At 43.5% G+C, this 24,395-nt stretch overlaps 1 protein-coding gene across 1 annotated transcript in view; it reads right to left on the bottom strand.

Annotated features, from left to right (window-relative positions):
* Positions 1-24,395, bottom strand: part of LOC102371752 (plasma membrane calcium-transporting ATPase 2) — a 664,574-nt gene that overhangs the window by 206,715 nt on the left and 433,464 nt on the right. The window contains exons 11-12 of the mRNA XM_014521639.2: positions 18,449-18,663; positions 14,086-14,328 (exon numbers count right to left, since the gene is read on the bottom strand). Of these exons, the coding sequence (XP_014377125.1) occupies positions 14,086-14,328; positions 18,449-18,663 (458 nt within the window). The remainder of the gene's footprint in view (positions 1-14,085; positions 14,329-18,448; positions 18,664-24,395) is intronic.

Raw genomic sequence — 24,395 nt, 5'->3', positions numbered from 1 at the left:
TCATCTAAACCCAGCCCTCTTTCCTGCCTATGCAGGGGGTCGGACTCGATGATCTATTGAGGCCCCTTCCGACCCTAACATCTATGAATCTATGTTGTCATTTAAAGTGGTAGATCAGACTGAGAATGTATGGGAGGAGAAGACATTACTGGGCACACTACTGTGTCGTGTACAGGCTGCAGTGCCAGTGAGGGTGCACCTTAACACACACACAGTCACACAGCGAGGGCACGCCTTAACACACACACACAGTCACACAGTGTGGGTGCAGCTTAACACACATGTTGGAGAAGAAGCTCCTGCAGGAGGGGAAAGAAAGGCTCCTTCACAGTCTGGTTCCCGAGATGCTGCTGGTGCTACTGTGCTAGTACTCACTAAGTTATTTTATTAGCTATTGTCATTTAAAGTGGTGGACTTGGCTCAGGCTGCACAGGAGGAGAAGGCCTCATTGGTGCACACTACTATGTTACATAGAGGCCCCAGCACCAGTGCGGGCGTGCCTTACCACACACACAAAGTCACACATCACGAGCTTTGCTTGTCAGCAGCCTGAGGTGCAGTTTCCCAGAAACCTCTGCACCTATATCCTTGAAGCTTTTCAGGCTTCATGGCCTCATCAGGGGCTACCATCCCTCTAGTTTTCACCCTCCTGTGCCTTTGCATTTACAAGTGACATGAGTTTTGCTTTCAAGAATTTGAAGTGCAGTTTCCCAGAACCTCCTGTACCTATCAAGTTTTCCCAGAAACTCCTGTACCTTGAAACATGGCAGACTTCATGGCCTCAGAAGGGGCTACCATCCCTGCAAGTTTCATCTAAATCAGGCACAAAATGGCAAACGTATGGGCAGTTTTGTGCTTCCCCATTATACTGTATGGGTGAAACGTCAAAACAGCAAAACAGTTTGGACGAAACAAAACGGAACGGTGGTTTTGAAATGAAATGAAACTTGAAATGAAACACTGTTCCATTGAAACATTGAAATGGACATCAAAACGGAATGCTGCTGTTTCACACAGCCCTACTAAATACCACTAAATACTACTAAATATAATGGCTAAAGAGGAGCTCCACATAAAAATGTCCATTATACTCATATTATCAAAACATAGACACCATCTGAACTGGTACTTTATAATGCCTTTTTAAGAAGGGTAAAAAGTTCAATAAAAGTTTGTAGTTACTAGTTTGAGCAACTTCAGATGTGTGGAATCTTTATTTCTACTTGTTCTATACAAAAGCCCCAAAATACATGTTTTCAGAATAAGAGATATTTTACAGTCCCCATCCATTACTTAACACTATAGTGCATGAACTGTTATTTACTTCATTCTGGAAAAAGATATCTCAGAGATATTTGAAACATTTATTCTGGAAAAAAGACTTTCTAGTGAACGGCTTCATACCAGCAGCTTAAGAGCTGCACTAACGTGGTTTTGAAGTGAACTGAATGCCAGTTTAACTCATCACATAACATCACATAACCTTGTCCTTGAAAAATATTACAAAGGACTAGATTTAATTGTATTATTGTTCTGGTGGAATAATCTGTGTCTACTTTCTAAGAGAAATGCAAATCTTTTATCCAAGCAGTGACATTACCTTTCCTTTTTTTTTTTTTTTTAAATTAATGGGTCTACTGCCCTTTAATCAAAAGATAATGCAAGAGTGAACTCATCATTTCTCATTCAGCAGCATATTTTGACTAATTTTCTAGTCTAATACATAATCACTCTAAATGTAAGTTCCCACAAAATACAATTTGTAGCATACACAAATCTATATAATTATTAAAATGAATAAGATTTCATTTTGTGACACAATATTAATATGCTCTTTGGGTTTCAGTTGATATTGACAATTTCATTCAAATATGCGTAAAGAATATATGTCTAAGTATACATATAACTAGCAGTTAGAAAAATGACCTTGGATACATAGACACATTAAAAAATTATTTTTGCATGTTATACAAGACTTATTTATGATCTAGTCTTAATGAGGTTTGTGAAACTAAGACCTCATTGTCTTATGTTTTACTTATTATAGCTATTCTCTTTGACAACACTGTCTTCAAGTTAATTAAAAATGGAGTCAAGTAATGAAGATAATACAACTATGACAGTATTTGGGGTTTGTGCTGCAATGGTTGTGATCATGATGTTACTGTAAGGCTGATACGTGTTCACAACTAAGATTACACAAACAAGCACAAACATTGGCTTGATAGAAATTCTAGAGCAGAGGTGTTTTCCCTAGCATTTCAGGCATTTATCAGTTTTACAGAAACACAGTTTGTTTAAGGAGAACTGAAGTAATGACCGATGATGCTTCAGCCTTTCCAGTGGAAACATACAATCCACTTCAACTAGGTGTTGGAGATGAAACCTAGCCAGGAGTCACATTGAACAAAATAAGAGTTTTGAATTATTCTTGACCAGAAATTACATTTTATCAATACTGAGAATGTTCTCCTAAAGGAAGTGGAAACACTTGGTGAGAAAATTTTGCAGACCTGTTACCCATTACTGTCATCCCAATACTATATTCTGAGAAGCTGAACTTGTACAGAAATGCTTCTTTAACACATGTTAATCAAAGTTATTTTTCCTTCCATTCATGTTTGTCTGAGCACTCAGTTTATTGTCACTTGACTTAATGGCTCATTGTCCTTCACACTAGTGGCGTCAATGATTGTTTCTCTTCTTTAATGGTGTTGATGTTCCACTAATCAAACTAACCTTTCTTAGGGCTATTGTGTTATTTTCTAGCTGCTCCTGGTCTCTCTCCTGTTTCACAGCTTCTTTCACTCTTTTCAGAATCACAGATCCACCATGGAGACCAATGTTCAGGATCAGTTAGGGTTTTGGCTTTAGGTAAGCAGGAAAGGGAAGGTGACTCAGCTGAAGATTTGGCTGTGTATGTGTTCTATGCAGCCATAACTCTGGAAAAATCTTTTTTCTTCATTCTGCCTTTCAAAATCAAGGTGTGTGTTACATGCTGGGGCATGTTGTGTGTGAGAAAGTATGGTATTTCACACTCAGTGAGCACGTCTATAGGAGATGCTACATCACTGTAGTGACGAGTTATGGTGAAATAGCTTGTTGCTACGGCAACTTAGTATCAGAGGGCACTAACCATGATGCCACTGCTATGTTGTTGTAGCAATGAGTTATGTCACTGTAAGTTGTTGCTACAGCAATGTAGCATCTAAAAATAACCGTGTGCCACTGAGACTGCACAGTACTGGTGGGTACTACACAGTCACTTAGTACGTGCTAAAGCAACTACTAAATGACTGTGCAGTACCAAACATGCTTTCACAGGCATGTGAAGATGCATCCAGTATATCATGACTTTCATTCTCAAAACTTTGGTTTATAGTAGGGCTGTGAAAAATTTTGCTGCCCATTTTGTTTTGACGCTGTTTTGAGGCGTTTTGCTATCAAAAAAGCAAAGTCAAAATGGAACAGGCAGGCTCAAAACAGGGTCAAAACAAAACGGGGCAGGTCAAAACATTTCAAAAAATTTGAAACGTTTCAAGTTTCGACTGGGAAGCTGGGCTATGGGCTTACCTTCAATGGCTTGGCTTGCTTCCCTGCAGGAAAAGAGAAAGTAAAGTAAGGGGAGGGAGGGGGAGGAGGGGGGAAGGTAAGGGTGAAGGAGTACTCTCATTATTGACATGTGTAGCTGGCCATTGACTGTCACCCTTCCCTGAGGTCCCTTCCAACCCCAGTACTCTGGGGGAGGGACAGAAAAACTGCATAAAAGGCAGCATTTTCTGAACTGTCCCTGCTTTCTGCCTTGGGTGACTTTCTGAGCTGTCTGTTCTAGAAGCTCACCGTCAGACCACTACGGCTGGCAGCACTGATTTTCTAAAGAATTCCCTGCTTGTTACCCTAGCAAGAGGGATTTCAGAATACCTTTTTCTTGTAGGTGCTTCTTTTTATTATTATCTTCATTGATTTATTCTTTTGAATTTTGTAATTATATTGCATAGGGTTACTATAGAATTTACTCTATATAGGAATATACTATATATATTTGTTTTTATACGTTCATTCTTTGCACCACAGCAACGCTATTGAATTTATATACACAGACAGATATATTTCTATCCCATTCATACATCTCTTCACTGCAACAGACCTACAGTTTTGAGTTTATATAGGGACACAAATACATTTATATATTTCTTGAAAAGGAAGACATGAAACACCTCATGAAGCATGATGGAAAGGCAGGTGGCCAAACTGGTCAGCCTTCAGGGAGGAGTGGAAGAGGGGATAGAGGGAGAACTGTAAGTTCACTCCCCCTCCACCCCCCGCCATCAAACTGAGACGCAGCCTCTTTTTTCCAGCTAAAAGGGATGAGGTTGCTACAAGCAGCAAGGAGAGGGGAGCAGTACCACTGCCACTGCCTGTTCCCAAGACTGCATCCCCTCCATGCTCAGCAGCCATAAAACCCACAACAGCAGTACCAGCACCAGCACGGCAGCCTACTCCACCCCTATGTCACTTCCCATGCTGTGCTTTCCAGTGCCCGAAGAAGAGCTGACACTGGATCTGGATCTCAGTGCCCTAGCAAGGGAAATTCTGGGGAAGGAGGGGGAATCAGCTGAGTTTCTGCTCAACAACCCTCAAGTTTCCCTTCGAGCCAGTTCTCCTTCCCTAGAAGGCACTTGGGAGGAGTTCAATGTAGAGATGGAAGCAAGCGGCTCAGCTAAATCCGCTCCTCCTCTTGCTGTGCCTCTGCCTGCTGAGGAGGGGAAAGTGAAGCAGCATCCACAGATGCACCCACATCCCAGAACTGTGCAGGTAGTGTGGTCTGGGATCATTTTGAGCTGGCAGATGATCCAACATACGCTATCTGCCTGCACTGCTGAGCCCAAACCAGCCAGGGCAAGGGAACAAAACATATGAGCATCACGGGGATGCTGCTGCATCTCCAAAGGCACCACCCCCTTTCCCTTGCTCCTCCTCAGCCTGGCACCTGCGGGAGTGTGCCCAGAGGAAAGTCTCGCGCTTGCTCCAAAACCCCTGCAGTGCTGTTACAAGATCTCATCTAATATCCCAATACCCTGAGAACTAAGGTATAATTTTATTCACTTTTTGCAAAATTATTCATGTGTTTTAGTTTAAATATTAATTTTCCTCAGTGATACCAGAGACAGGAGAACCAGTTTGGATTATGAGCAGGTGAGTCAGTACTAAGTATTTGCAATCATCTAACAAACAAACAAGAGCTGAACCTTTCTTGAGGTTTTGATAAATATTTCCCCACTGACTTCCTGGATTAGATCTCACCTAGAAGTAGAAGCGTCAGAAATTTTGCAATAAACTCACTGATAAAGTTCTCAAACTAATTTTACAGACAATTTTTTTAGAATTATTTGCACAAGCTTTGGATGAATATCTGAAGGTTTATTCCAAATTAACACAAACCCTGCCACCAAGATTTGTAAAACTGACATAACTGGAAATGCCTTAATTCTGGGGTATCCATCTTGGGATACCTTAAAAAGGACTGCTTTTTAAAAAGTTTTAACCACATTCATCCCAAAAAAATCACACCCTTTTAAGATCCCAACAAGAAGCAAGGGGGGCAAGAGTGCCCAAAAGCCTCCCTGGCTCACCAAGGGCGTCCGGGAATGCTGGTTGCCAAAAAGGCGGCGTACACCCGGTGGAAGGTGGGGGCTATCTCCAAAGAGGAGTATACATCCACTGCTTGGGCCTGTAGTGGGGGGTGTTAGGAAAGCTAAGGCGGACACAGAGCTAGGACTAGCATCCAAGATCAAAGATAATAAAAAGTCTTTTTTCAAATATATCGGGAAGATGAAGAAGGCACCGGGAAACATGGGACCCCTGCAAGATATGCTGGGCAATCTGGTGGTTGCGCCAGAGGAGAAGGCAGACCTCTTTAACAAATTCTTCACCTCCGTTTTCTTGTGCAGGGACCGGGACCCCCCCACCATGATTCAAGACGGACTCGAGGGGAACGCCTCCAGACTTTAGGCTGAGGAGGACCAGGTTAGAGTGCTTCTGGAGGGGCTGGACGTGTTCAAGTCAGCAGGTCCAGATGCTCTCCACCCCAGGGTATTGAGGGAGCTAGCAGGGGTTATTGCATGGGACCTTGGCATGGCTTTGCGAGCGCTTGTGATGCTTGGGCCAGGTGCAAGATGACTGGAAGATAGCCAATGTGGTCCCCATCTTTAAAAAAGGGAGGAGGGAGGTCCTGGGCAACTATAGGCCCATCAGTCTTACCTCAGTCCTGGGGAAACTCTTTGAGAAGATCATCAAAGAGCACATCTGTGATGGGCCGGCATCGGGGATGATGCTCAAGGGCAACCAGCACGGTTTCATTAGGGGCAGGTCGTGTCAGCCCTCCCTCATTGCCTTTTACGATCAGGTCACAAAAGCATTGGATGCAGGTGTCGCCGTGGATGTAGTCTTTCTGTACTTCAGCAAGGCCTTTGACACTGCCTCCCACCCCATCCTCATTAAAAAACAAGGTTACTGTGTCACTGATGCCTACACAGTCAGATGGATTGCAAATTGGCTGAAGGGTCATACCCAGAGGGTGGTGATGGACGGGTGATATTTGACCTGGGGGAAAGTGGGCAGCGGAGTCCCCCAGGGCTCGGTCCTTGGGCCCACACTGTTCAATTTCTTTATCAGCAATTTGGACGACGGGGTGAAAAGCAAACTGTTTAAATTTGCTGATGATACCAAAATTTGGGGTGAGGTGGGCATGCTAGTAGGGAGGGAAAGACTGCAGCAAGACCTGGATAGGTTGCAGGGATGGGCTAACAAAAACAGGATGTGTTTCAATACTGACAAGTGCAGGGTGCTGCATTTGGGCAGTAGTAACCAGCAGCACACTTATAAGATGGGAAACTCCCTTCTTGAGAGCACAGAGGCAGAAAGGGATCTTGGAGTCATTATTGACTCCAAGATGAACATAGGCCGACAATGCGAGGTCACGGTCGGCAGGGCTAACCGGACCTTATCGTGCATCCACAGGTGCATCTCAAGTAGGGCCAAGGATGTGATCCTCTCCCTCTACGCGACACTGGTCAGGCCACAGCTGGAGTACTGTGTCCAGTTCTGGGCACCCCACTTCAAGAGGGATGTGAACAACATTGAGAGGGTTCAGGGACATGATCCAGGGACATCAGGGAAGACCCTACAATGAGAGGCTATGGGACCTGAACCTGTTCAGCCTTCACAAGAGAAGGCTGAGGGGGGGCCTGGTGACCATCTGTAAATGCACTAGGGGGGACCAGAAGGGTTTGGGGGAAACTTTCTTTCCCCCAGCGCCCCCCGGGATAACAAGGAATAATGGCCACAAGTTGTTGGAGAGTAGGTTTAGATTAGACTTCCATAAGAACTACTTCACAGTTAGGGCGGCTAGGATCTGGAACAAACCTCCAAGGGAAGTGGTGCTGGCTCCTACCCTGGGGGTCTTTAAGAAAAGGCTTGATGCCTACCTAGCTGGGGTCATTTGAGCCCAGTTTTCCTCCTGCCCAGGCAGGAGGTCGGACTTGAAGATCTACAAGGTCCCTTCTGACCCTACTTCAATGATTCTATGTACCACCTTCAGTAGGATGGTGGTGCCATCCCTGTATGAAGCATGATCAGAGTACTTGAAAAGAGTAAAAGAGCTGAACATCCCAAAGCACAAAATCATGCAGAATGTGGAGACTTGGTGAAACTCCACATACCTGATGCTTGAGAGGCTGGTGGAGCAATAGAAGACAATCCATGAGATGGCCTTGTTCAGGGAGCTTGGGATCAGCGGCCCACTGAACAGTGCTGAGTGGGATACCATCTCCCAGATCTTGGTGGTTCTCAAGCCCTTCCTTGAGGCCACCGAGAGCCTCAACACTGCTGATGCCCTCCTTAGCCACGTGATCACCATAGTGAGGGAACTTCAGAGCCAAATGGAGAACTTCCAGGGGATCAATGTTCCTGGCTAGGGCAGGCCGCTGTCACCAGACATGCAAGCACTGGTGAGGCAGCTGAAGGAGGGCATCAGGAAACAGCTTGATCCCAAGGGTGGAGGGCACCGTATGCGGCAGCCAAACACTGAATTCACGAACAGAGGTCCTGGTAAAGAAAGTCAGGGGGGCAGAATGGTGGAGGTGGGGGGACATGGAACAAGGGGATCCACTGTCCCATGCTAGCATGCCAATCACCAGCCAGGCTCCTCCTCCACCACAGGCACTGCCAATGTGTGCCAAAGGCATGGCTTCCATGGTGGGGTCCAGGGGCACCAGACTCCACCATCAGGCAGGTATCACTGAGGCCTTGGTGGCTTCGTATCACCCCGATAATGTAGAGCCACTGCTGTGTGACCCCTTGGCTTACTGGGAAAGCCAGAGCCAGATGTGGCTGGATCTAGCCATGGTTGCCCAGGAACAGCTGTCCTGTCCACCAATCAGTGTTCCAAGCGAGGGGGTGGTCACCATTGCTGGGCATGTAGTCCATGTGCTGGGCACCACGTGTGACCCAAGGGTGAAGGGCACCATATATGGCAGCCAAACACTGAATCAGTGGATGGAGGCCCTGGTAAAGAAAGTCAGGGGGGCAGAATAGTGGAGGCGTGGGGACATGGAATAGGGGGATCCACTGTCTAATGCCAGTATGACATCCATGAGCCAGTCGTGTCCTCCACCACAGGCACTGCCAATATAGCCTACGGGCAGGCTTCTATGGTGTGGTCCAGAGGAACCAGACCCCACCATCAGGCAGGTAGCGCTCAGGTATTGGTGGCTTCCTATCACCCCAATAACATGGACCTGCTGCTGTGTGACCACTTTGCCTACTGGGAAAACCAGAGCCAGATGTACCTGGATCTAGCCACGGTTGCCTGGGAACACCTGTCCTATGCACCAAGCAGTGTTCCAAACAAGAGAATGTTCACCATTGCTGAGATGTAGTGACACCCCACCACACCTGCTTGGATCCTGGTTTGGTGGAGCAGCTGGTGTTCCTCAAGGTGAACCTCCTGCTGCTGGGGTTTCCCAAGCTCCAGGTGCAGATGGAGTGAATGCTACACTCCTCATTCCATCCACACCTATTTCCTTTTTTCATTTTTTAAAAACCATTTAATGCCCCACTCTCAGAGTTGGAGGGGGCACTCACTGCATCACCAGCCAGCAGGGGAAGAACCTGGCCCTGCTGAGCTCCCATGCGAGGATGAACTTGGAGGTATGACCTGGGGCTAAAGAGAAGGAGGAGGCCCCAGGTCCTGGGCATGATCACTAAAACTGAACTCTGCCAGGGCCTGGGAGGCCTGGGGCAACTGCTGGAAGGGTGACAGCCACCGTAAATGCCAGAACCGAGGATCCCTCTGGTGAAAGGCAGGTAGGAGGCACCATAACCTCCAGCTTACACCTTGGTGGCTGCCTATCTTACTGAGGATGTGGAGCCACTGCTGTGCCACCTCTTGGCTTACTGGGCAAGCTGCAGCCAGGTGTGGCCAGATCTGTCCACCGACCAGTGTGCCAAGCGAGAGGGTGTTCAGCATCACTGGGGATGTAATAACACCCCACCACACCTGCTTGAATGCTGGTTTGGTGGAGCAGCTGGTGTTCCTGAAGATGAACCTCCCGCTTCTGGGGTTCCCCAGTTTCCAGGTGCAGATGGACTGAATGCTACTCTCCTCACTCTGTCCACACCTATTTCCTTTTTTCATTTTTTTTTAAATCAGGTAATGCCCCACTCTCAGCTGGAGAGGGCACTAACTGCATCACCAGCCAGTAGGGGAAGAACATGTCCCTGCTGAGCTTGTTCCCCTGCCAGGACAAACTTGGAGGTATGGGATGGGGCTATGGGGAAGGAGGAGGCCCCAGGTCCTGAGAATGACCACTAAAACTAGAACCTGCCAGGGTAGGGAGGCTTGGAGGGACTGTGGGCAGTGCAACAGCCCCATAAATGCCAAGACCAATGATCCCCTGGTGAAAGGTGGGTAGGAGGCTCCATAACCTCCAGCTAACATATGCACGTACACAGTCCTGGCTGGGGAAAGCCCAGACCTGTCACGTCTTTGACAGGTTGGTTGCAGTGCAGTTGTGAGGCTCCCAGTGTGCTCAGATTAGCTGCCCGGGATGCCAGCTTTCAGGTTGAAAACCCTTCGTCAGGCTGAGGAAGTACCTGCAGTTGGTGTGTCTCCTCATTCTGAATGGAAGGAATACTAAAGAAGCCAGAGGCCGGCCTGGCTGAAGTTGGCTTCAGTTCTGGTGATGAGGTTAGGTGTTTGTTGGAATGTACAAACCACTTTTCAGAGCTGGGCCTATGAACTGCCCTTCATCAGCCTCCTAGGAAGCAGGTACAGAAACTCATGGACTCAATATAGACAGTGAAATTTTGGTAGAAATGACAAGTTATAGCCTGTTTCGACCTTCCCCATGATATCCTATGAGTGAAACATCAATACAGGCTCGAAACATGAAACTGTTTCAACGAAACAACATGGAACAGCCATTTCGACTCAAAACAAAAGTTGAAACGGAATGCTGTTCCATCGAACCGTTGAAATGCTGGTCGAAACGGAACGCTTCTGTTTTGCACAGCCCTATTATATAGACTTTGAAATGACCTCTTGAAATAACCATAAATCTTTATTGTTTGTCCGTCAATTACTAGATTTACAGAACGATGGCAGTACAAGATCAGAAAATGCACATATGAAAGCTAAGTGTATACTCAACAGAATAATTGGCTTTTTTTCTATTGTTTCTCAAGAGCACCAATAACCTAATGCTGTGTGCACAAAAGTTAAAATATGCAAAATAAAGAGGTCCCTGAAAATATAAAAGCCCAAACTGTGACAGGGTTGATTACCTGGAGCTCTCATAGTTTAACAAGTACATAGTCCTTTTCAAAATATAACCTAGCATTAGGAAAGACGACAAATCTCTCAGCTCTGGCAAATTTATTTATTTAATTATTTATTTTAGATTTATAAAGGTCATTGCCTTTAAAATATGTGCACTGAACTGTGACACAGCAAGATTTACGTTTAATCTCAGGTATAATTACCAAGTTTTGCACTCTGAGCAAAACCCGGCTAGAGACCTGGGGGCTGGGGAGTCTGTCTGGCTGCCCCAGTTGTTGATGCTATTGCAGTGGTGTGATGTCCCTGCACCCAGTTGCTGCTGCTACATCAGTGATATGGGGCTGCTGCTAGGCCTGTGTGAAGCGGCTAGTATTCACCTGGGATTCGACCGATTCAGGGGAAAATTATTTGATTCGGTGATTCAAATCACTGTCCCGAATCGATTCAGCCTAATCTGATTCAGAGATTCAGCTGCCACCAAATCTCAGAATCTCTGAATCACCCAGGCCCATCCACCACCCGCTCCCCCAGCCCTGACAGTGGCTGCCCCACCCACCCCAGCTCCTGGCTCTTTGAAAAAAAAAATCCCCGACTCACTGGCAATCCCCGCTGCCCCTCAATGCCCCATGCTTCATGAGCAGTTCCACATAAGCCCCCTCCCGCTGTCCCAGCCCCCCACACCCCATGGCTGCCCAGCCCAGCTCACCCCAGCTCTAACCCTTTAAGGAAAAAAGAAACCAAGAAAAACTTCCAGGCTCACAAGTTCCTGCCAGTGGGGGGCGATCCCTGCTGCCCCTCACTGCTCCGCACTATGTGGGGGGCTCTGCACAAGCCCCGCAAAGCCCCAAGGCTGCTGCAGGTGCCAGTAAGTCCTGGAGTTTTTCTTGTTTTTTTTTCTTAAAGGGCCGGAGCTGGGGAGGGTGGGGCAGCCATGTGGGCAAGGGTGGCGGGCGGCTCATGGGGCTGGGGGAGCAGGAGTGGGGGCTGGGGGCTGGCAGAAGTCCCCTCATGGTCCCCCCTCATGGTCCCCTTCCCCCTCCAGCACCCCCTACTTACCAGCTCCGAGTCCAGCTCCAGGTTCCTGCTGTAGTGGGCAGGGACTGTCCGAATGAAGGTTCAGAGAGCTTTGAATTGATTCAGACCTTTTTATTGGTCCCCTGATTCAATTTAGATTTGGGGATTCGGCCACTGAATCAGGCTGAATCTCCTTCGAATCAAATCAGCACCCAAAGTTTCGCACAGCCATAGCTGCTGCTGCTGCTGCTGCTACTGCTGCCAAATTGTGTATTCACGGAAGGCTGCTATTCTGGTGTCCTCTCTAAGTCAGTGTCTGGGGCTGGTGCCCCCCATTCACCCACCCCTAATTATATTATTGCATTTACTCTAAGCCAGGTGAGAATATCTGGTTAAATTGGTCCATTCATATTCTCAAATTGAGCAGAATTTGAGATTCTTACTGTTGAAATACACTGAAAAAGTAAAACAAAGACAGGTAGGTATTGGTTTCAAACATCTTCACCATAAACATACTTGTCATCTACTGACAGATTTGTGTCAAGCTGTTACAAAAAATCCTTCTTCTAAAAATGATTACTAATAACTAAAGTATACATATATCACTCCTAAAAATCATACCAGGAAGTGAGACATGCACAGTAATTTGTCAATGAATCTTGAAATAAAGAAAACATTGGTTTTGATGTAGTAATTCACCAGAGATTTGACTGATTCTCTCTCATGTTTCTCCAAATGTTGTTTCTGACTACATCTTGGATGACAACTTTTGAAATCATATTAACATAACTTCAGACACACCAGACAATCCAGTGAAAATGGGCAAATAATTTGATTTAAGAATATTTTGTAAATCAAGAGCCCTCCATCTATTCAGTAAATAAAAGTGTTTACATATATGATATTAAAACTGGAATAAAATCTAACACTTGTCCTTTCAAATGAAATACATTTTGGGAAAGTAGGATTTTGGAGTCTCTTCAGTTGTGTACACATGTTCAAATGACCTGGCAGAATACACCTGGGTTTGTTCTGGTAGAAATACTTACCCAGAGACACCTGAATAAATATTTGAATGCTGCATCCTTTAAGAGCACACAGCTTGCAGTGTTGACACTGCACAGCCAGGAGGGCCCTGTGTACACAGCTGCCTGGCAACAGATGGCAGCAGTGCACAGGGCAGTCATGATTGGCTGACCCAGACTGCTCAGAGTCAGCCTGTGTCTCTGTGTAGCACAGTGTGGGATTGTGAAGGGGGCATGTTCTACTCCCTGATTGAGTGAAATATTTGCATCTAGCCCAAGTGACATAATATCTGAGGGATAAGGGGTGTAGGTGGGAGAAGGGGCCAGTGGGATCAAAGCACCCTGGGATACTGGAGGACTGTGCTGTGACTCTATGCTATGGCTTCTTTCAGAAAGATAAATTCTACAAGCATTAACTCTCAGGAGAAACTCTCTCAAGAGTGATTTAATTCTGGTTGTTCCCAAATTATTCTTCACTTGGAAAGGCATTTTTACTCTGGGAGAAAAATCTTGAATGTCTCTACACTCATGGGTTCTCCTGGGAGAGCAGCAACTCTCACAGAAGAAACTGAATGTCTCTACATAGCCTCAGTCAACTCTGCATAGCAGAATCTATGGTACCTACAGAACCTTGCTGGATCTCTTTCTTTCCATAGTGAGTTAAATGAATCTTAATACCACTCCATTGAAACTGAAGTGAATATAGGCTATTAATCTAATTTATCTAACCAATCTAATTCCTTTTATTCAAGAATTCAGGTTCCAATCCTGCAAAGTCTGAGGTGAATAAATAATTTGACCCTTAGCAGTCTTATTTAAGACAGTGAAAGTTAGATGTGTGAGCAAATATGAATATTTGCATATTAAATAATACTGATCCAACAACAACATGGGGTTCAAGGTACAATATAGCACTTTGAGACCAGAGATGAATGTATTTCTCTCTCAAATATTCAACCATATATTTTTTCTAACGTATAAAGCCATAATCATCAAAATATACATCAAAGCATTTCCATTCTTTAACAGTTAACAGACACACACACAGACACACAAAACTGTGTGTAACTATTACCCACATTTAAGGACTTCAATCCTATTTAATATTTCATGATTAATAGCATGACACTAATGTATTAGCTATGCTTCAAATGTATGAACCTTAATATTCCATTTTTCATTTGATTATCAGTAAAGTCTACTTACCAGAATTTTTGTTGTATAAGCACTGTTGACTGCAATGGCATTAACCAGCAATTCTAGGGTTTTTGCTGGTATAGCTTCTGGGTCAGGGATCTCTTTGTGGTAGACATCACCAATGTAAGCTTGTACAACTGTCATCCTATTGGTTGTTAGTGTCCCTGTTTTGTCAGAGCAGATGGCTGTAGCATTACCCATAGTCTCACATGCATCTAAGTGGCGTACCAGATTGTTATCCTTCATCATTTTCTGATGGAAAACAAGATAAAAAAATCTTCAAAATTTGCTTTTACAGACTTTAAATACCTTTAATAGTAGCAAAAATACATACAGGCTGGATTATTAAAATGTTGTTCTTGTTTAAAACAGAGTTGGGACCAATTAGTGACCATCTCTTGAAATACTTGCCAATTTAATTTTCAATGAGTGGATGTAGTTATCTCAACATTCATAGTGTATCTCGTCTAAGAAATTTCTGCAACACCAGTTTAACATGTTTTTAGTTATCAGCTTAGGTATTCAAATTATTTACCTATCCAAAGTATATGCTAGTAAATAGGTTATTTTTCAACAGTTATCACTGTAACAAATAAACAGGATACATCTGATTTCCTTATAGTTTTTTATATAGATATCTGTTTTCTATCAGCAAAGAGCTGTAAAGGTTCAGATTTATTTTGTAGTAACTAAGTCTGAAAATGAACTTCTTACTAGGTACAAATTAGCAAAGATAAAAGTATAAAAAGAGATGTTTAAAAAGCTATAGCAAATTCCACAAAATTTGAGAACTATTAATTTATAAACTTTTAAATGCTTATTTTAATATTGAACCAAAACATTCTTACTCTGACAAGTACTCTATTACAAGAAGCTAGCTATACTCACTTAGATTCTGTTGTAGTTAACCAGATCCCATTATTATTGAATTCATGCCATGAATATAGGTGATCTTAAAGCAAAAAAATAAAACTAACCAGTTGAGCCATGCATCTTGCAAAAATCTGTTACCATGGATAACTGAATCCTTATCTCTGTTGCATTAGCATCACTATGCAACAGATTATTAAACCTGTACTCATAGAGCAGTATGTTACTCTAACTGAAGGTCCACTGAAGTCAGTGAAATTTTTATAGCATAAGATAGTAAGCAACTGGCATCACAATCTGGCCCTGCAGGTAGAAATTATATATATATATTTTAATGCAACTGATTCAGAACATGGTTTGCAATATTTAATGGTCAGAACAAGGAAATAAGAATGTGAATATCTTCTTTCTCTTTCAAATTTAGGTGCAGCTTTGGTGTGTGACTATGTGCAAAACATTTCAAATGTTCATGCTCCCTCTGTGCACCTCAGTTTTTCTTTACATACAACAAGAAAATAAAATGTTTTATTTTAATAATTTTTAATAATAAATTTATTTTGTCAATTGTCAGATGAATGCACACATAACAAATAGATGTGTAATGTAATCTTAGGACACACTTATGAGACTTATCCACAACTCCAGGTTTTAGAATTTCAATTTTAAAGCCCTTAACATTTCTGATAGAATAATTTATATTAGCTTTGGATACTCTGGGCACTTTTACAAGTGCTCCAGGGGTGGTGGGGAATGGGGACTCTGAGAATTGCTCTAATTAAAGCTCCACAGTGTCTCATGTACCAATGTCCCTGTGCTTCAAAATGGTGGTGGGGGCACTTGAGCTGAAGCTCATTCAACAAGCTTTAGTTCAAGTGCCCCCACCACCATTTTTTCAGTGTGGGGACACTGATACACAAGACACAGGAGGCTTCTGGAGTACAGTAATTACCACACTCCAGTAGACTCAATTAATTGAGCATGTGTCGACGCGCTATAATTACAGCACGTTGAAGCAGCTTCCGCACTCATGTACAGGCACCCTCTAACAGCATTTAATAAAATGCATTAAAAAACTTATAGAAACTGCCTTCCTCAATATAGAGAGTTTTAAAGAAAACAAATCCTTCTCAAAGCTATATTTTTTTACAAGGAAGTTTTAAGCTACTGATAGCCAAGTTTGGGGTCAGGAAGAAATTATATTTACTAGGTCAGATTAAAATAGGCTGGGGGTGTGGGAGGTCAATTGTTTTTTGCAGTAACATGGGGCATTCTCCTTAGATCTTCTAAGCATAACTGTAACAGGGCACTTATGGTTCCTGTTACTTTAAGAAAAAAAAGATTGCAGAAAGCATAATCAGCAATCAAGTGAGACACCTGACTAAAAGGGGGCTGGACTTAGGGTGTATATAAGCCCAGGGCCTGAGCTGGGCAGGAAGTCTGGCCCAGAATGGTGATGTAAGAAGAGCCACAGAGCAGGCTACAGAGAGACTCTTAATAGATGCCAAGAATGCCTGTGGATAATACACCCTTAGGGCTGGGATAATGCCAGCAATTTAGGGTGAGATTAAGGGGAGGTGGAGATCCAAACAGGCCAGTAGGGCTTGGGAGTAGGGCCAGAGGTCTGGGAGTAAGGTTAGCCTGGGAACAGGGCAGAGGAAGGATAGACAGAGGTCTAGGAGTAAGACCCAGAGCCTGGGAGCAGGGCAGAGACAAGGGGCTAGAGACCTCTGGGTCCAGAAAGGGGCCAAGATGAATGAGGCTAGAGAGACTAGGGCCCATAGTGTGGCTGAAATGGATGGGGATAGGAAGCCTAGAGCAAAGAGTCAGGCTGAGATGAGGCCGGGGAGCCCAGGACCCAGGGTGGGGATGAGAAAGTGAGGTGGATCTGGGCCAAGGGCCCACTAGATGGATGATATTTGATTGATTGGTAACATCTGCAAGGCTTGGGCATGGCTAAAAAGGGAGAATGCTTAAAAGTCAGGGTAAAGCAATGGCTCAGATGCCACCAGAAGATATCACAGCCACCTCTGTCACCAGCCTTTGTTACAATAACAAACTACTTCCCTGTTGCTGCAGTGGCAGAGAATATTGTTCCTCTGTACCTGAAGGTTCACAATAGTGGTATTGGAGCTTCTTTCAGTTGATGAATGACTGTGAATTCAGTGTAATGCACTTGAGGGCTGAGAAGGCCCCTTCCAGTATGTTCCTAAAATAATCAGATGCTCTAATATCCTCTTAATACATCTTGCCCAAAGAATATGAGAGAGCCTACTTTATGGGCAGGATTCTATTTTATTTTACATGCCCAAATTACAGTTACCCAACCATGTAATCATCATTTTTGGCCTTTACACACAGTTTGTGATCCTACAAGTAACATAATGATGGGTGGGCCTGGGGGAGGGGAGGGTGCTGGAATGGGGATAGGAGGTACCTCGCCACCCTCCCCATCTCCCTGCCTTCACCTTCCTTTGCATTCTGCACCTTCCCTGCAGAGAAACAATAGTCACATGTGCTGCTGGAGCAACAGCCAGACATTCACTGCTCCTGGGGAGACATTACTTCCTTTTTGTCACAGAAAACAGGTGTATTTTTGACTGGTCAACATGGATATCACCAGCAAAAAGGAGATAACATCTCCCTCCTCCCTGTTCAGCAGCAGCAAACTTCCAGCCTCTACTCCTGCAGCCTGTGCCACTGATACTTTTCTGCTTTCCCTGCTGCCAGGCCTCTCTAGATAAAAGGCCTAGTATCTGAGTCCCCTACTTCCTGGATGAGTGCCACAGTCACTTAGTTATTAAGCTAAAATATGAGAGGTCTCCCCTACCTCTAAATCCTCTTGGGCCTCCGATCTTTTGTAATTGCATGACTTATGCTCATCTAGAGCAGGTGTTTAGTTTCTTGTTTCATGGTTCCTGCCTATTTGTTCCTAGTGTCCTGGGTCTCTGGATCCTCTGCTTTGGACCCCCAGTAGTGACTGTAATCTAGATCTTTGCCTCCTGTTCTTGGCCCCACTCCCAGCCCAAGCTGACTGCCTACATTTTTGATCCCTTACAGACCTCAGCCTCCTGAACCACCTGCTCCTGATCCCCTGGGTTGTAAACCCAAATGCCTATGTCTTGGTCATGCACCTGAAAATAAGAGCCAAAAATGGCAGTTACGCAACTGGGTAGTGCCCATTTGGGCACAAAAAGTAAAATAGGGGTTTATTCTAAATGTCTTAATTGCTTGTTTAGTATACTTCTCTGAAGTAGAGTTTTTGGAATGTATGTCAGTAACTTATTTTGCTGGCACTTTGCTTAGAAGTACTTTCAATAATGAAGCAATGCCAAACTTTTAAAGCAGCTTCACTAACAGCAGAGATGCTGATTATATTGATAAATATGACACAACTTTCTTCCATACAGTAATGTTAAAGACTGTGCTACTAGCAAATTAATTCATAGTAAGAGAATTGATAGATATGATATTTTCCCCATTTATTGTTTAAACTGTTGCTCACCTTGACAGAATAAGCGAGAGAAATAGTGACAGCAAGTGGAAGTCCTTCAGGAACAGCCACCACAAGCACAGTGACACCAATGATGAAGAACTTAACAAAATACTGTACATAGACAGGAGTGCACTCGGGCAACCACTGCTTCTTGTTGATCACGAAAGTCTCAATAGCAAAGTACAGTACCAAAATGATTACAGTTATGGCAGACATCACCAAACCTGCAAATATAAAAAAATGACTTACAAGGCAAAATATTAAGAAATAAAATCATATTCAGCTTGAAACTGATATTTAATCTGATATGAACCTACCCTTAAGTGAAATGACAAAATTCAGCATCAGTGTTGAATGCTATAAGTAGAATATAGCATAAGCATAGTCTATATCATACGCATAGTCTATAAGTAGGAGGAGTATATACTGAATCATAGAATTGCTATCGTCTATAAGTAGTCTATAAACAAAGTATATATATAACATAAGTATAGCATAAGGATAGTACTAGTTATAAGTAGCATCAGTGTTAAATGTTATAAGTAGACTATATTACCTCAGTTATTTCTGGCATTTCCATGTATATGAGAGAATTGAACATTACACACTTGTATGTTATCACATCTATTTTTTTTAATAACTCTACTCTTAATGTCTTATTGTGCAGACTTGGAAATTGTTTCTTTTTCAAGTTTCACCCTTATCTATACTGTTATAACAACTTGAAATTACCAAATATTATTATTGTTATTACCTCTTAGATATATATACTAAGCTGTATTTTCACGTGCTTTTGTTTATATAAAAGCATATTTTCATAGACTTTAAGAAAATATCCATTTACATGTATTAGAAATTAATATACTATATTTAAGCCTATTTGAATGCAGTGGCTGGGCAAGATTACCAATGTAAAGATGCATTTGCCTCCAAGACATGTATTTATTTTTTATATGGAGAATGATGAATTTTTATTCCTAAAAATTCTGAAGTATTACTGTTTCCAAAGTAGTATTTTACAGCCAACTAGTAAGCATTTTTCAGTGATTTATAACAGTGGAGAAACCTAACATTTTATCAACACTGGGAAATCCTTTTTACCTTACTCCAAATAGCTACATTCACACTGTCTTTCGAATTTATATGCTACACTTTAGAGTCATTATTTTATGTGTGTAACAATATAAGGTACACTTTGGTAATTTTGAATTGTTGTAATTCTTATAAATTAAATGACACTTAACAAGACTTTACTGGGGGAAAGCTGGGAGTCTGCTGTGGACTCCGGTAATGGGAGACCCCCCCTAATCTCATTATAATGAGGAGATTGTGTAAGAGAAAAAAAGGGGAGCTGTCCCCTTAAGGACAAAGGCCAAATTGTCCTGGCCAAAAGGGGGAAGCCCGGGGGCCTAATTTTAGGGACAGCTGGGCAAATAGGCACTGGCAGAGGGCCAGGGAGAGAATATCCTTGGCAGCAGAGCTGCAGAAGCTATAGTTATAAAATGCTTGTGAGCCAATTTGGCCCAAGGGACTGCAGGGCATGGGCAAGATGGCCCTGTAGATTACTTGTACAGATTAGAGGCTGATGAGCCCAAAGTGCTGATTGCAGGGGCAGGGTGATAAACCTGAAAGACCTGTGAATGATGGAGCAAGGTCTGATAAGGCCAGACATTGCAAGGGCCTAAGGTCATGTGTAGACGAAACAGGGGGTACGTGTGCAACACACTTTAAAGTGGGCTAAATGCTTTTGCACCGCTTTAATGGTGTTGGTGTTTGCACATGTCAGCGGCGTATTGCACTGTAATTCCAGCCACTGTAGCATATCCGGTGGCGTGATGCACCTTAAATGACTTTGGGGCCCAGCAAACTAAAACTCTTCTAAGGAGTTTTAGTTTGCTGCCCTGCAGCTGCAGAGTGAAGCACCAGGCTCTGTGAAGCTCAGGGGCTCTGCAGAAGGCCCATGCAGGCAGCCTGGGAAGGCAAGCTCCACCCAAGGGAAAAAAAAAGTTGTGAGCCTGATCCTTCTCATCCCTCACCCTTGGAACCTGTCTGCCTGCCTGAGATGTATAGGGGCCCAGTGCTTCCCTCTGTGGCTGTGGTGCCTCCCGGGATGGCACAAGCTGGGGAGGCAAGCAGGTACCAGCTGGGGGTTGTTGGCACCGCTGCCACAGAAGGAAGAACAAGCCCCCCTCCCCAGCCTAGGGACCGCTCCACCCACTGGCAGCTTGCCCTCCCCTCCCTGCTGCCAGAGAGGCAGGTAAGTTTGGGTGTATGCATGACATGGGGGTTTAAAGGGCCCTAAAGTGAAGCGGTGTTTTTAAAAACCCACCAATTCAATTTAGGGCCCCCATTTCATCTGCACATGCCCGAAGTGAGGGCAGCCCTACAATGCGAAGAGTGAAAGAGAGGCACCTAAGGTTTCTCTCTGACTGAACTTCAGGCCTACTCCCTAACAACTGAGAATGTCAAAGGTGCAGCAGCTTTGTAAATCTAGGCTGTGAGAATGTCAGACAGACAGGTGAGGGCTAAGTGCCTAGAGGTATCAGACAACACTGGAGTTTTATGGACCTACTACAACACCCCAGAATCAGATTTGAATATGGGCAAACTCCTCTATAATGCTATTACTTTATAAAGATATTCAGCAACTGTGTCATTGTGGGAGAGTTTATACTTCTGATATATATTAGAGAAAAAATGGTATATCTAATATATTCCTGGATATGAACAATGACAGATTTCTTCACTGAATGGTAATGGAAACAAAGAGTATACAAATTCCCATCAGAAAAATTAACCCATGATTAAATTATCAAGATTTGAAACATTTTAAATTGGACAGAAGGATAAATAGAAGGAAACCTATAATTATAGCACTTTATTTTAGAAGGGAGAACTTAGAAAAATTAAGGAAATTATTCAATTGAGTTGACTGAAGAGCTCAAAGACTTAAATATTTTGAAGTGAAAGGTGTAAAAGCTATCTGGGACTTGCCTCCCAAGCAAGGTGAAAAAATACAGATGTAAATGGACAAATAACCACTTCAAAAAGACTATCAAGCATAAGCAAACAGCCTATAAGGAATTTTTAAAGGGCTTGATCAGCAAAGAAAGCTACATTTAGCATTCAAGAAGTACTAGAATACAGTGAGAATTGCCTAACGTCAAGGTAAGTCAGACTTTACGAAAGAAATTATAACAAATAGCTCACTGCTTGTGAGCTGATGTGGCTCATGGACTGCCAGGCAGGAAGGGGGAGTGGCAAGGAGGTTCTTCAGGCAAATGCATAACTGGGAACAAAGAAAAGAGGGATGTAATTAGGGAGGACCAAGCCAGACATAAGCCTGATTTAGAGGGGTGTCAGCAGCATCCAGCCCTGCCCTGCACCCCTGTTCTTCAGTGCTTGGCTTTCCCCACCCCTCAACATACTCCCCAGCACTTGACACTCCCCGTGTTCTCTGGTGCTTGTCACCTCCTCTCCCCCTCTCTATCACTTGAAAGCATGTCTGCCCAGATCACCAAAATTATTAGTCAGGCCTCCAGAGTTGGGCCTTTATGCAATGAGGATGAAAGAGATTAACAATCAGCTCTGCATGGCACAAAACCTCAACAAATACCTCAGTTTTCAATAAGAATAATAATGTTGAAAAAGTGGGCAAAACTATGGGAGTGAGGGTATGAAATGGAGGTTGCCATCCGAGACAAGTTCTGAACTGTTCAAGTCAGTGAATCTAGATAATATCCATCGCAGAGTTCTCAAAGAACTGGGACAAGATATTGCTGGTCTAAGAGGAAGAATTCTTAGTGAATCTATAAACCTTGGAGAGGTACCATGTAACTGGAGAACAGCAAACATAGTACCTATTTTTAAAAGGAAAAAAAAAGGTTACCTGGGCAGCTACAAAACTCATTAATCAGATCTTTATACTATGCAAGTCTATATAATAAATTTTGAAGGAAAGTATAATTAAACTGCAGGAAAATGGGATAAAGTGATACATGGGTTTACTATGTAGATTATGCTAGATTAGCCTCATATCTTTCTTTGAAGAAACAATTGACTTTCTAACAAAGGGAATAACATACAACTAAACTATCTGTTTTTTATTACAGGATTGATACAGTGCCATGGGAAATTATTAGGTATGCTAGGAAAGATGGGGAACAGTACAAGAATTACCCAGTGAATAGAAAACAGGATAAGGAGAGAGCTCAACATTTTACATTGAAATAGAAACTATGAGACTAAAGAGAGATGACTATAGTAGATATCCTTAAGGATTAGTTTTAGGATCAGTCTTTTTTAGTATTTTTATTAATAACCTTGGCACAAAAAATGAGAATGTGCTAATTTAATTTGCTGATGTACTAATTTAATTTGCAATATTAGGAGGCATCACTAATACAGAGAATAGGAACATCAAACAAATAACTGGATGGCCTTGAATAGTAGGGTAAAAAGACATGGGATGCAATTTCATGACATTTATTTTGTCCTAACAACAGGAAATTCTGCTAGTTCTAGTAATAGTTGGTCACAAATGTGACTATGAACCAGCAAAGGAAAAAGGGAAAATGTGATCCTAAAGTGGGTCATATTTTCAAAAGGCAATGAACATTACCCATCATTTGAAAACTAAATGCTGAACCCAAACCAAGATAATTTTTGGCTGATTTAGTTTTGAAATATTTATTTAGCTCTAACTCAGTAAGTAGAACATTTGTGGGAACCAGGGGAACCCCCAGAGAATCATCCCCAAGCACTGGGGAAAAGCAGAGTGGCTCGGTAAGGGCTGGAGGCATTCCCTACTTACCTGTAGGGACATCAGTATCAGTGGTGGCAGTGGAGCGGCAGCAGCAGCAGACGCAGCAGTAGTCATGTTTTAGAAGCGTGTGCTCGCTGTGTATAGGTGGGTGTGCTGAGACATCCAGTATAACCAGATGTCTGGTGCCAGCCCAGGAAAAGGAGGGCGCAGTACAGACACAATGCCATGCACGGGCAGAGCAGGGGCTGCTCCAGGAGCAGAATGCAAAGCTGTTCCCTCTGATTCTGGAGAGGGAAGCAGCCAGAAGACTGAGTGCTTGAAGGAGCACTCAGCATCTGGTACCCAGGCTGGGACTTCTTTATGGCAACTAAAATGGCAGGGATCTTATCACTAGGAGTGAAAAGGCACCAACAGTTCCCTAATGAGACCCTAACCAGGTCCTTTGGAGAAGCAGGGCCATGGGGCCAGAATGTAAGTCAGTGCCTGGTAGGGCCTCAATTGATTTATTAACCCTGTAATTGCTTTATTATTTTTTAATTAACCCAGTGGTGGGGAGTGTTACAGGCCCGGTGGGACTGAATTGAGGAATAACCGGCCAGACACCTAAGGGATCAATGAGTCTGACTCAAAGGCCAGAAGTCCTCTGTTAAATTGGGAGGACTGTTATTTAGGCAGGAGAATATTGTCGCAAGCACGAGAGGCTCCTTGGTATTGAAGATCCTGGAACTTGAAAACCAGGACTGAGAACCTGTGTCTGTGGTTGGGATCTGGCTTCCAGTGTCTGGGTATTTTTGTTCCCTCTTTATTTAGGACCAGTCCTATGACCTTAAATGCCAGGTTGGCACATGGACAGGGTGAAGGAAAGGCAGGAGCCCTGAAAGAAATGCCATCCACATGCAGAGCTCCAACTACCATTTGGAACTTTCTACTTATTTAAATAAAATCAAGACATGGTGGGCAAGATTAGAAGGGTGGCTCCCAAGTGCGTGTACTAAGGCCAAGCTCTTGGCCTACGAGCCCAAGACTGTAGAAGTCTCAGGCTCTTGAGCCTGGTGGTACTGGACCTATCTCTAGTGCCATGTACAACATTCAAAGTTCAATTATAAAAAATACCTAAATCTGAACACAGAATTGTTTATTTATCTTCCAGGTATAAGAAATCGAGTTAAAATAACTTCTGGTAGGCTAGAC

The sequence above is a fragment of the Alligator sinensis genome, unplaced genomic scaffold, assembly GCF_000455745.1.
Source record: "Alligator sinensis unplaced genomic scaffold, ASM45574v1 scaffold285_1, whole genome shotgun sequence".
NCBI lineage: Eukaryota > Metazoa > Chordata > Crocodylia > Alligatoridae > Alligator > Alligator sinensis.
Note: the sequence above shows the minus strand (reverse complement) of the source record. Positions and strands in the feature narration are given on the sequence as shown.